The 12,684-nt window shown below is 39.9% G+C and overlaps 3 protein-coding genes across 3 annotated transcripts; 1 reads left to right on the plus strand and 2 right to left on the minus strand.

The window, feature by feature from the left end:
- The first annotated feature begins 1,134 nt into the window (after positions 1-1,134).
- Positions 1,135-5,898, plus strand: LOC117782199 (alpha,alpha-trehalose-phosphate synthase [UDP-forming] 56 kDa subunit). The gene is made up of 4 exons (XM_034619207.1): positions 1,135-1,465; positions 3,395-4,828; positions 4,902-5,523; positions 5,593-5,898. The coding sequence occupies exons 1-4, from the start codon at positions 1,332-1,334 to the stop codon at positions 5,830-5,832; spliced, it is 2,430 nt and encodes an 809-aa protein (XP_034475098.1). The 5' UTR covers positions 1,135-1,331; the 3' UTR covers positions 5,833-5,898.
- LOC117782203 (protein YIPF6) lies at positions 5,543-7,733 on the minus strand. The gene is made up of 5 exons (XM_034619214.1): positions 7,578-7,733; positions 7,301-7,514; positions 7,062-7,233; positions 6,828-6,985; positions 5,543-6,126 (listed from the first exon to the last, which is right to left on the minus strand). The coding sequence occupies exons 1-5, from the start codon at positions 7,593-7,595 to the stop codon at positions 6,014-6,016; spliced, it is 675 nt and encodes a 224-aa protein (XP_034475105.1). The 5' UTR covers positions 7,596-7,733; the 3' UTR covers positions 5,543-6,013.
- A 147-nt stretch (positions 7,734-7,880) lies between these two features.
- LOC117782200 (zinc finger protein 771) lies at positions 7,881-9,415 on the minus strand. The gene has a single exon (XM_034619208.1). It carries the CDS (start codon positions 9,363-9,365, stop codon positions 8,142-8,144), a length of 1,224 nt encoding a protein of 407 aa, XP_034475099.1. The 5' UTR covers positions 9,366-9,415; the 3' UTR covers positions 7,881-8,141.
- Between the last annotated feature and the right edge of the window lie 3,269 nt (positions 9,416-12,684).

Genomic DNA, 12,684 nt, shown 5'->3' on the forward strand with positions numbered 1-12,684 from the left:
ATCAAGCGTTCAAGTTCAGAAATAGACGTATGCACACACACACACACACACACACAAATAGAGAGAGTATACCCCATTCCTGCACTATTTATACCTAAGTAATTAACCAAATCTAAATCTTCAATTGCATTGCATAAACACAATGTGCCACTGATTGCACAGTGTGGGGATCTCTTATCAGCATTGTTTAAGCGTTGGCTACAAACGCTTCTAACCATAACTAAACGCAATTAACAGCCAAATAACGTCATTACAAGGTTAGCCTAGGGTCAAACAGCGAATGATTAGAAATTCAGCAATATTCTGGAATTGCAACGTGCAGTTTGGGTTTAAAAATAGATCACTCCTGTGTACAATTCGGATAGATCTTCTTCTTTTCCATAAACTGACAACTGACAAGTAAATAACAACATTTGACTTATCGCCACAATAGACAAAACGACTGGGATGTATTCAGGCTGATAAAACCGGACACAGCCAGTGATAACTAGAAAACTAAGCTCGTCTTGGGTTTTTTTTTTTATAGGCTACATATTCTGTAGATTTGTAACTCCTTGAATCCAAGACTGTATCCAAAATATTGCAGTTTCAGAGGAAACTGTTCTAGAGTCTTGTCGATGTTGTCTGAAGCAATTAATGTTTGAGGCACGCTTTCGCATGTACATAATGAGCTGCGACGAATGAACTAAATATAATATTGAATTCGACGATTTTCTGATAAGGCGGATTCAATGTGGACTGTGGAACCTGAGATGCCACATTCAATATTTTTAAAGAAAAGTTCCCGCCGAATGAGACTTTGGCATTAGTGCTTGTCTATTTTTGACAGGGTACGGAGCTGCTGGCTCCCGCGAGAAATCTTAAAGCCAGCCAAAAAAAAATAAAAGAACAACGACTATTCAACTGTTTTTGTAAAAGTCATACGCGAATTGCATTTTGGAAAGATAAGTTCCGATAACGAATTCTGTTTTTCGGCAACGCGACGGGATCTTCCTCCCTCTATCCACCTGCACCATCCACTGGATCGCACGGTAAGCGATCGCTTTGTCCGGCGTATATATAGAAGATTGATAAGGGCAGTCCACAGACGGCAAGATCGTTGCATCTCCCGACAATTGCATTTCGTGTGCAATTAGTTGTGTGCCACACAGCGCAGCGTACACAAGTCCCGGGTCAAAACGTTAGGTGACATCCGTTATCAATATCCTGTTCAGTACCCAACTCGCGATCTGGTCAAAAACGACTAGTGCCAATTGTTAATGCAGTGATCATTGATTTTTCTTAAAATCATATAGAACTCAAGGATATTTATCTGAAACAAACGTTTCAATATGCCCGATACGGAGATTATTGTGACAAATGCCGGGGAGCCTTCGACGAAGGCGAGTCTCATCGTAGTCTCGAATCGTTTGCCATTCGTCCTGACACGTAATTCTAAAACCAAGGAGTTGGAACGTAAGGCCAGGTGAGTAAGGGATAAAATTAAAAATATGTGTGTGTGATTGTGTCTTCTAAAAAGAACTGTTTTCTTTAAAAATGTCAGTCATTGAGTTGATTCGAATCGGCTTAAAAAATTAAACCAGCAAAATTCCAGTGCTTTTAAAATTGTATTCAAAATATCTGAATATCATCTTCCGAAAATTTCTATAGAAAGTGTAAATAAAAAAATTTAAGAATCAAAATTATAAAGGTTTCAATTTAACTAACTTTAAATTATAGAATTCCCATTTTTAATCCATTTGTGAGTTATTAACAATCTAATGTTATGAACTTACATAAAAGAATTTTTATCATTTTAATATTATTTAGTTTTCTTAATTTCGAACAAAGCAAAAGTTCATTGAACGAGTTCAGATTGAGAACAAAGCCAAAATCCTCCAAAAAGTATATATGAATAGTACGAATATATGTATTTGTATATTAGTAAAATTTATATTATTCGTTTAATTTTTCCAGGGAATTTCTTACTAAGCAGATCTCGTGACAATTAAGCAAACAAGCTTAGTCAAGTTAAACAAAAGTCAATTTTCGAAATGAAAAAAGAAAAAACAAATCAATTTTGAAAAACAAAACCAATTGGAATCACGGGCATACAATTTGCATTTGATGATAAGACAGCTTGTACCGGACCACAACCCCCCGATAGGGAACTGAACTACCTATGAATGCCTTTTGATCATCTTGTTTCCACACGCTTTAAGTGATTAGTGATTAGTGCTTATCAGCGCAAAATACACAGAGTGGGAAAAAAGAGAGAATGGTAGAAAGAGATAGAAAGATAGGGAGAGAGAGAGAGATAGAGTGAGAAGGGGAGAAGATGAGCAAACTGTATGCAAAGTCTGGCGAACATAGTTGAAACTAGAAAACAAATTCTATAATAATGACAGAACTTATCAGCGGGGTCCATTTCGCGTTTTTGACCCTTACTGCCTAACGACGACGACAAGAGTGATGTTTCAAAGGGGTTCATTATTATGTTATAGTCGACATAGATGAGGCGTCATTTCAAGGCTTTCATACCAAGAAGCTGCGAACCTGACACTGAAAAGCAACATCACGTGCTCCTCTAGTCTATGGGATTATTGGGTCTGACCTAATCGTACTGACCCTACCCAAAAGCTTCGAGTTATAATGGGTTAGCATACTATATGTCTTGTTTTGGAATTGGAAATTAATTTATTTATTTTTTGTTGGATTTGGTATTGGCCTTTGGCTGGAGTCGAGGTTGTTTACACTTACGCCGTATCAACGTTGTATTTTATGGTATTCCTTATCAAAGTCGTTAGTGTCAGTGTCATTGCGATGCACCCTGCTTAAAGTGGGCTGGAAATGAATCTAAAATCAGTCAGGCATACATACACCTATGTACATACAGATCTATATGTGCATAAAGCCTCCTCACTCTGCGCTTACGTCCGTTTAATTAGCCTGCATATAATAATATGTGGTACTGAATCTTTTAAGACTGAATTTAAGTAAGACTGCATTTTTAAAATCTGGATTACAGAATTGGATATTGAATTTTGTAAGCCTGCATTTAAGAATTTTCGGTAATGTCTCTTAGGCCTGAGTTTAAGAATATACAGGATAACAATTTTCTAGTCGAATTTAAAATTTTGAGGATTGAATTTTTTAAGACGAAACTGGATTGGAGGTTAGGTATACTTCGGATTGAATGCAGACTGGGATCAGGATAAAAAACGGGCTTTACTTATAAAGGTTTTATAAATGAATTCTTGATTTACTTTAAATTTCTTTTAATCACAATTGTCCTATAATTCTTTTTTTAATATTTCAAATTTCATTAAAATAATAACTTAGACTGATCTTAAAATAAATATATACTTATATACCCTCCTCACCCTGTGCTAACGTCTGTTTTATTTGATTGCAGTGCTGGCGGTCTTGTTACGGCCGTCTGTCCGGTTGTCATCAAGGGCAACGGCCTTTGGGTGGGCTGGTCTGGCATACATCTAGAAGATCCCAATGAGGCGATACCCGAATCAAATCCCTACGACCAGACGCCCACAGCTGGACTTAAATCCGATCAAGTTGTCTCCGTTAACATTGATGCAAAAATCTTTGATAGCTATTACAATGGATGCTGCAACAAGATCTTCTGGCCGCTCTTCCACTCGATGCCAGGACGTGCCAATTTTGGCGGAGAACATTGGCATGATTATGTTACGGTCAATAAACATTTCGCTGTGCGCACCATTGAGGCACTGGAGAAGTGTCTGGCCAATAAAAATGGCAGCGAGAAGAATCCTCCGATTGTTTGGATACACGATTATCATTTGATGTTGGCAGCCAATTGGGTGAGGGAGCATGCCGAGGAGAAGAATCTGCCCTGCCGTCTGGCATTCTTCTTACATATACCTTTCCCGCCCTGGGACATCTTCCGTCTGTTGCCCTGGTCCGATGAGATATTGCAGGGTATGCTTGGCTGTGATCTCGTTGGCTTTCACATTCAGGATTATTGCCTTAATTTTGTGGACTGCTGCCAGCGTAACCTTGGCTGTCGTGTGGATCGCAACAACTTGCTGGTGGAGCACGGTGGACGCACAGTCCGTATCCGTCCACTGCCAATTGGCATTCCCTACGAGCGTTTTGTTAACCTGGCCCAGAATGCACCCAAAGTGCTGAAGACCTCGAAGCAACAGATTATTTTGGGTGTGGATCGATTGGATTACACCAAGGGATTGGTACATCGTCTGATGGCTTTTGAGGCCTTGTTGCTTAAATATCCGCAGCACAAGGAGAAGGTCAGCTTGCTGCAGATCTCGGTTCCCTCACGCACAGACGTCAAGGAGTATCGTGAGCTCAAGGAGGAAGTGGATCAACTGGTTGGACGCATCAACGGACGCTTTACCACTGCGAACTGGGCTCCCATTCGCTACATTTACGACTATGTGAGTCAGGATGAGCTGGCAGCGCTCTATAGGGATGCAGCTGTGTGTCTTGTGACGCCTCTTAGAGATGGTATGAATCTGGTGGCCAAGGAATTTGTTGCGTGCCAGATTAATGAGGTGCCCGGTGTACTGGTCATCTCTCCTTTCGCTGGTGCTGGCGAGATGATGCACGAGGCGCTGCTATGTAATCCTTATGAGGTGAACGAGGCCGCCGAGGTCATACATCGTGCCCTGACCATGCCCGAGGATGAGCGTGTGCTGCGCATGGCGCGTCTGCGACGTCGTGAGGCGGAGTGCGATGTCAGCCACTGGATGCGCTGCTTCCTCAAGGCAGTGGGCGCCCTGGAGATGGATGACGTCGGCACCACCATCATGCAGCCTGTCTCTGTGGACGACTTTGATGACTACTTACTCAAGTGAGTAGACCCACTCAATCTCTTAATCCCAGGTGGATCGACTTACTCCTTTTTTTACACTCTTGCATTTCAGATACATCGGTTATAATCACAAGCTGGCCTTGCTATTGGACTATGATGGTACCCTGGCACCCATTGCCCCACATCCGGATCTGGCCACGCTTTCGCCAGAGATTAAGAATGTGCTCTTCAAGCTGTCCAATCACTCGGATGTCTATGTGGCCGTCATCTCGGGACGGAACGTGGACAATGTTAAGAAAATGGTTGGAATTGAGGGCATTACCTATGCCGGTAATCATGGTCTGGAGATTCTGCATCCCGATGGCAGCAAATTTGTCCATCCCATGCCCATTGAATACGAGGACAAGGTGAGTCATCTGCTCAAGGCACTACAGGATTCAGTTTGTCGCGACGGCGCCTGGGTGGAGAACAAAGGATCTCTGCTCACGTTCCATTATCGAGAGACGCCTGTACAGCTGCGACCCGATATGGTCGACAAGGCGCGTAGTCTGATTGAGAAGTACGGCTTCAGAGCAACGGAGGCGCACTGCGCTCTCGAGGCACGTCCTCCAGTACAGTGGAACAAGGGTCGTGCATCCATTTACATATTGCGCACATCCTTTGGTGTGGATTGGAATGAGCGCATCAAGATTATCTATGTGGGTGACGATCTTACTGACGAGGATGCCATGGTGGTAAGTAATCGTAAGAATAGAGAAAGTGAGGATTATCTCTGATTGTATATTTTCATTATCACACAACAGGCGCTCAAGGGTATGGCGCGTACATTCCGTGTCACATCCTCGGATATTGTGAAGACCGCTGCCGATCATCGTTTGCCCTCGACTGACTCCGTGTATACGCTGCTCAAATGGGTGGAACGACATTTTATGGGCCGCAAGGCGCGGGCCAATTCCTTGACTTATCGACCCACCAAAGGCGATGGTGTTCAAATGCAAATGTCCCTCGAAGTTGCCTCGTCAGCCAACAGTCTCGACGTGTAAAATACGATCACACATACATATGTAATTTGTAAGATTTTAAGAATTAAATAAACCAACAAAAATATAGCCCATATTTCTACCTTAAGCAAGGTGCGGTCACAGTTTTCAAATTATATATAAATTTACAATCGATTTGGTTATGCTATGGAAAGTACGAACATTTTATCAACTAAGCATAGTATTAATTATGCGATAGAACCAGCCACGATATGATGAAGAAAAACAGGAAAATTGGATACACGGCAAGCGGCTTGCGATGTGGCGGTTGACTTTGACCCAGAAAGATGAAGGATGCTGTAAAAAGTTAATATATATTGATAATTAATAATATAAGTTACTTATAGCTAAACTATGCTATTTTGTAATTAAAATAGCTAGAAAATTTTAAGAAATATTTATCAAACAGAAGTCTGGCTACTTTAAAAACAGATCTGATTAAATTTTAAGATTTTCCGGTAATTTCAATAAAAAATTAAAAAACATAGTAATGTTTTTATTAACAATATATTACGGGCAAAAAAATAATATAATTGTGGTAATGGAATGTTTTAAAGAAGAAAACATTGACGAAATATGATTTTGTAACAGCAAAATCAATTTAGTGAGTTGGACAATAAGTTTTAAAAACGATAAATCGCGTTAGTATCGACTTGAGAAAAATTATACTATTTTGACTATTTGCTTAGTTCTGAAATTCTTCAAAACTTACAGAATGTATTGTTTCAATTACACATAGCCAATAATGATTGAAAATGATTTTGGAATCAAAAAAAAAAAGTCGAAGAAATATCAGAAACATCTTTTGTATACTAATTACAAATTTATAAACTGATTTTTTATATTAAAAGCTTTATACAAAACTCTTCAAAAGATGAGAATTTTTCATTGTTGATAGTATTCTTTAGATATTTAAAGTTTTACTTTATGTTTTTATCAAATTATCTAGTTTAGTGTTCGAAATTCATTCAAGACTGATCTTAAGTAATGAAACTCACCATACGTAGCCCAGGTGAATCCGAGTGTTGTGGTGACGAAGCGCAAGAAGAAAAGAAAACGTGTCTGCGTGGACAACAAGATGACGCGACAGATGATCAAAGACAATGCCACCGGAGTGAGGCAATAGCCAAGCACACAAACCGATTGGAAGAATGAGCTGTAATAAGAGCACATGCAGATACATGTATCTATAAATATACGTAATCTATTAAATTGCGGCTTTAGATACACACATATTGCCACCTAGCAGCTTGGAGTTGAGTGTTACAATGGCAGCACCTATCCAAACAATAACAAAGACTTGAGCGAATTCAGGGCCATTGTCGGACATGCTGTCGGCGGACGAGGAGCCTTGCAATATCGTCGCCATAAAGGTGCACAGCACCAAAGGTCCCCACAGATCCCCTGCAACATAGAGAAGGCATTTGACAAAACTGCTTACGCATACAATGAATTACACCTGATGACGTACAATCGCGCAGCAGACTCGACTTCTCTTTGGGATAGAGCACATGATAGAACTTGATGCCAACGGCGCGTATATCCCTCAGCACTGTTTCCCGAATTGGTTCGTCCAACGTATTGTAATCTGGCACTCCATTCTGTGATGTTGTTGTTGTGGTCCGTTTGCCCGGTATAGACATGTCACCCTCCAGCGAGGGCGATGTGTTGACGTCCTCAAACATCTATGAATCATTGACATATAAGCTATGTGAGCTTGTTATCAAATTCTTGCTGCCCGTACTTACATCTAACTTGGCGTCCATCTAGAAGCAGTTTATTTGTTTTGACAACGAGCAGTCATAAATAAAATACAATTCTTAAATGCAATCAATCGCCAACACTTTTCGTCATATGTTATCGCAGTATCACAATCGATTGCAACTATCGTTCAATATCGATACTTCAACACTGCAATTCAAGTGCAATCGATTTGCTTATCGACTTAAAATGCAGCATTATTCAACTGAAATTCAAACGCTGATATTAAACGTATAGACATTTATTTGTTAAATAAGACTAAATTAATAATTGTTGAACCAAATACTGTATTAATGAAGATTCGCTTAGCCTTATTTTATTTCACTTGCATTTCTGATATTACACTTTTATATCAAATATTCCGTTTTCTAGCAAAAGATACATTTATCGAGCTTCAAGACATTCATCGATAATTGCAGTATGGGGCTTAGGCACATTTGCCGCCAAATTTAAATTATAAAACGCTAGGCAAGGAATTAGGACAAATAATTGAATAATCCAATGATGTGAATTATATAACGGATTTATAAGAGTTTCCACTATGGGTTTTCTTAGCTATGAGTATTGATGTGCGTTTTAAGATAAGCAGCGCGGGTGAAAGCCTTTGGACAGTGTGGACATTTGTGCGGACGCTCGCCGGTGTGGGATCGGATGTGTCTGCCTAGATCTCCCTTGTCCACACAGGTCTTTGAGCAGTGGGGACACTTGAATGGATGCTTTCCGGTGTGCGTTCGAATGTGCCTCTGCAGTTGCCAAGCATAGCCAAACTCTTTGGAGCACTCTGTACAAGTGTAAATTCGATCTCCTGTGTGATAACGTAAATGCTCCTCGAGCTCAGCGCTCTCTATAAAATATCTTGTGCAGTGTGGACACTTGTGGATTTGTTTGCCTGGATGAATCGAGACGTGGTATTGCAGATCCGTGTGTCGAGTAAAGGCTTTTGAACAGTGAGGACACTTAAATGGACGTTCGCCAGAATGAATGCAGAGATGTTTACGGAGATTTGAAGCCTGACTAAAGGCTCTTGGACAGTGTGTACATTTGTATGGCCGTTCACCAGTATGAGTACGAATGTGCGCATTGAGATGCGAGCTTTGGCTAAAGTCTTTTGAACAGTGTGGACATTGGAATTGATTTCTTTTGGGAGCAGACTCAGTCTTTAAATTAGATGGTAGCTTATTATTCGGCTTATAGGCTTCCTGGCACTCCTCATTGACTTTCTGTGTCTCAGAAGTTTCCACTGGCGTTGCACTTGATACATTGTTTACATTTTCAGTAGCCACGACTGCATCCTTCTCAATCTTGACGCAGCCTAAGTCAATGCTTTCTTCCGCCAGTTCCAAATTTTCTGTATTAAGCAATTCAGACTGTATATTCACATTCGTATTGCAATCAGATGGAACATTGATAGGACTGCTACTTGACATATTGGAATTATATTCCCTTTGATTCTCTTCTGCACTTGTGAATTCCTCCTGTTCCTCCTTCACACAACCTAGGTCTATGTCTTTCTCTGTCATTTCCAAATTTACAGCTTTATTTAGCTTTGCGCTCAACACCTGGTGGCTCTTCTCGCACTTGCGCTTAAATCCAAATGCAGCTTGAACATCACAAATGCACGCTAGGCATATTTTCTTTGGAAGTTGGTCGTCTTGTTTTATCTCACAGTCGACGCACTCGTTCAGCATGTCCGCCAGACTAGGAGCTCTCTGATCGGCGAATATATCCACTAGTGCCACGGAACTAGTCATGCAAGCACGGCAAACTTGTTCCATAGCTTATGTTTTCCAAGCAAGCGACTTCAATTAATAGTTACAATATATTAATAACATCCACAACAATAACAAAGGATGGACAATATTAAAATTATCGAGATATCGATATATATTCAACTTCACCACAAGTTATCGTATTTATTTATTCATTTACTCGACAGCTCTCATCTCTAATATGCTTGTTTGCCAGAGCTGTTATCAGTTGACAACGTTGGCAGCGCGGTCGCATATTCGAGTTGTGCGATATTGAGACTTTTATAAAAAAAATATAAGTAATAAATAAATGTATACATTTTGAATATACATTAATTGAATTTTTGTAATTATATTTATATTATTGTATCTCGGGTTTAACAAGCAAAACAATCTTCGGGATCTTAATTTTAGTTATCAATAATTGAGTTATCGTTAGATTGTAAGCTTGCCGCCAAATTTAAATACTCTAGTGCTTTTCAATAACTAGGTGCGGATGAGAGGATTCCACTATGGTTTTTCTTTGCTGTGAGCTTTGATGTGCGTTCTAAGATAGGCAGAGCGGATAAATGTCTTTGGACAGTGGGGGCATTTGTGTGGACGTTCGTTGGTGTGAGATTCGATATGCTTGCCCAGATCCTTCTTGTCTACAAAGGTCTGTGGGCAGTGGGGACATTTGAATGGATGCTCTCCGGTGTGCTTTCGAATATGCGTCTCCAACTGCCAAGCATAGCCAAACTCCTTGGAGCACTCTGTACAATTATAAGTCCGTGCGCCTGTGTGAATACGTATGTGCTCAACGAGTTCATCACTATCTATAAAATACTGTGCGCAGTGTGGACACTTGTTGATTTGCTTGCCGGGATGAGTTGAGAGGTGGAATTGCAGGTCTGATTGTAGGGTAAAGAATTTCGGACAATGAGGACACTTAAATGGACGGTCAGCGGTGTGAGTGCGAATGTGCACATAAAGATAGGAGCTGTCTTTAAAGACTTTTGAACAGTGCGGACACTGGAATTGATTTCTATGTGGAACTTTTTCTAAATTTGCCACTGATGACAATATTGATTCTTCGTGCTCACATTCAGTAGACATAACTTCGTTCTCTTCAATCTTGATGCAAATTTCTAAATTTCCCTCCGGCTGCTCCCAATCTTCTATTTCAAGTAATTCAGACTGAATACTCACATCAGTCACCTTATTTTGAATAATGCTATTAGTACTAGACATGCAGTCTTCAGGATTTTTTGAGTAACATTCCGTTTGAATCTGTGCCGTGCTCGTTAATTCCTTCCGTTCCATCTCCAAGTCTATGTCTTCTGTGACTTCTAAATTTAAGCAACTGTTACCTAGTAAGTATTTTCGCATGCGGAATTTGAATTCAGATGCAGTTGGGTAATCGTTTCGATCACTTTTTTCCCAAATTGAATCAAAAAATTGTTCCAATTGATCCAGCGATAATCGGCTGGTGATTAATTGATCCATGCTGTACCTATCCGCAACATATTGATACAAATGATATAACGAATTGTTGCTTATTATTATGCCTCTTTGAAATGGCCAGCACTTCTTTCCATGTGGTATTATTTTTTTTGACATTAGTGCAGTCATCCTACCTAACACCTTCCTCTGCGCATCAATACTTTGTCCAAATGGTTGCTTGGTCGGATAATTATCAGAATTTGGCAGATATACATTAAAAATGTCAAACCAATCGTTTGCAAGCTGAATAAAATCCGCCGTTTCAGATGCGTTGTCCATTTCTATTCCCAGTGACTGGCAATGTCGAATTGCACTGGCGGTGCTATTGGAAAGTAGTTGAGCTGCCGGAATGATTTTTTTCCTGCCATCATATCTGACGTTTAGGTGATCTTCATTTACTGTCCACATATGGGAAGTTTCGGAAAAAGAGGCGTGGCTTATCGCTTGTCTTACGGTTTTTTGTTTAATGATTTTGTCACCAACAACAATTCCAGAATCAAGAAAGTGATTCCTTATTAGCTTTAATATATGAGGTGCATCTGCAAATACGAAAATTTTCATTTCGGAGTCGTCTGGGTGCCCAAACCACGTTTTTTCTAAAGGGGAATTTTAATTAATTTAAGCATTTTTTATTTTAAAAACATTTTACCAGGCGTCACTCCAAGATTTGTCCACAATCTCTGATTCGCCGGACACATATCGGAAACTATGCCGACGACATGGTATCCTATCGTATATAGCTTTTGGACCAACATGTGTAGTGTACGGACACTCATTGCCTTGTCGAAATCGAAATATATGGGCTGCTTCCAAGACTTTTGCAATCCCTGAGCCATTGCGACCTGGACATACTGCTGTACTGCTCCCTGAGAGGAATGATTCTCTGACGTTATTCGTATTTCGTCGAAACTCAAAATACATATTTTATTCTCCCCGTCTATTTCTCCGACTTTTTCCATAAAATCAATTACCGAATCCAATATGCCGGGTTTTATTTCGTTAGAGTGCAACCATCTCTCTAACGTGGATAAGCACGGAAGTGGAAAACCTTTTTTAAACAAATGACGGTACGCGCGGGGTCCAGCGGAGTAGAGACAGATCGCATACGAAATGTCATCGCTATTCCATTTAATTCTTTTACCGCCATTCTGTAATTTCCGAACTTGCGATTCAGTAAATATAGTCTTTAATGAATCGCTGAGAGACTGCATTTCTTGATGCTTTTTGAGAAGGTTAGCATTTTCTTTTTGCAGTTCCGCAACCTTCTTTTGCAAACGCATATTTTCTATTACAAGTCCAGAATCAACCACCTCCTGTCTGTAATTGAACCATATTTATTTATGATATAATAAACAAAAAGTCAACTTACTCGGTTTGCGAGCTGAAATCATAAAGATTTTCACCACAAGTTGATGAATTGTGCTCTGTATAAGTCTGCTTTTCCTGTAACTTCTGCGGAACAGCATGTGGCATCAGTCGCCTGCGTTTTGACGCATTTTGGGATGCATAATAAAAATCAGCATCCTTGAAGTGCTTGTCGCAAATTCTACTGTTAGTAGAAAATACAACACCTGTACTCTCTGACCATAGCTTTCTTTTCTCTTCATCCTTGGGTACAAGAATAATACTGCTCGACGTTGATGAGCGGCACAAATTGCAGTATTTTCTGGACATTATTATCAACAAATACCCACCGCTTAAATTTAATAAGATAATCTAGAATTCTAAATGTACAATTAGTCATATAAAAGAAAAGAAGACAAAAAAAAAATTCGTCTGCTACACCAAGGTGAATTTACTTATGTGACGTATTCCAAAGTGGTGTATAACACAACCCTGACTAAATTATCAACAAGGTGACGTG

Source organism: Drosophila innubila (genome assembly GCF_004354385.1).
Source record: "Drosophila innubila isolate TH190305 chromosome 2L unlocalized genomic scaffold, UK_Dinn_1.0 4_B_2L, whole genome shotgun sequence".
In the NCBI taxonomy this organism is placed as follows: Eukaryota; Metazoa; Arthropoda; class Insecta; order Diptera; family Drosophilidae; genus Drosophila; species Drosophila innubila.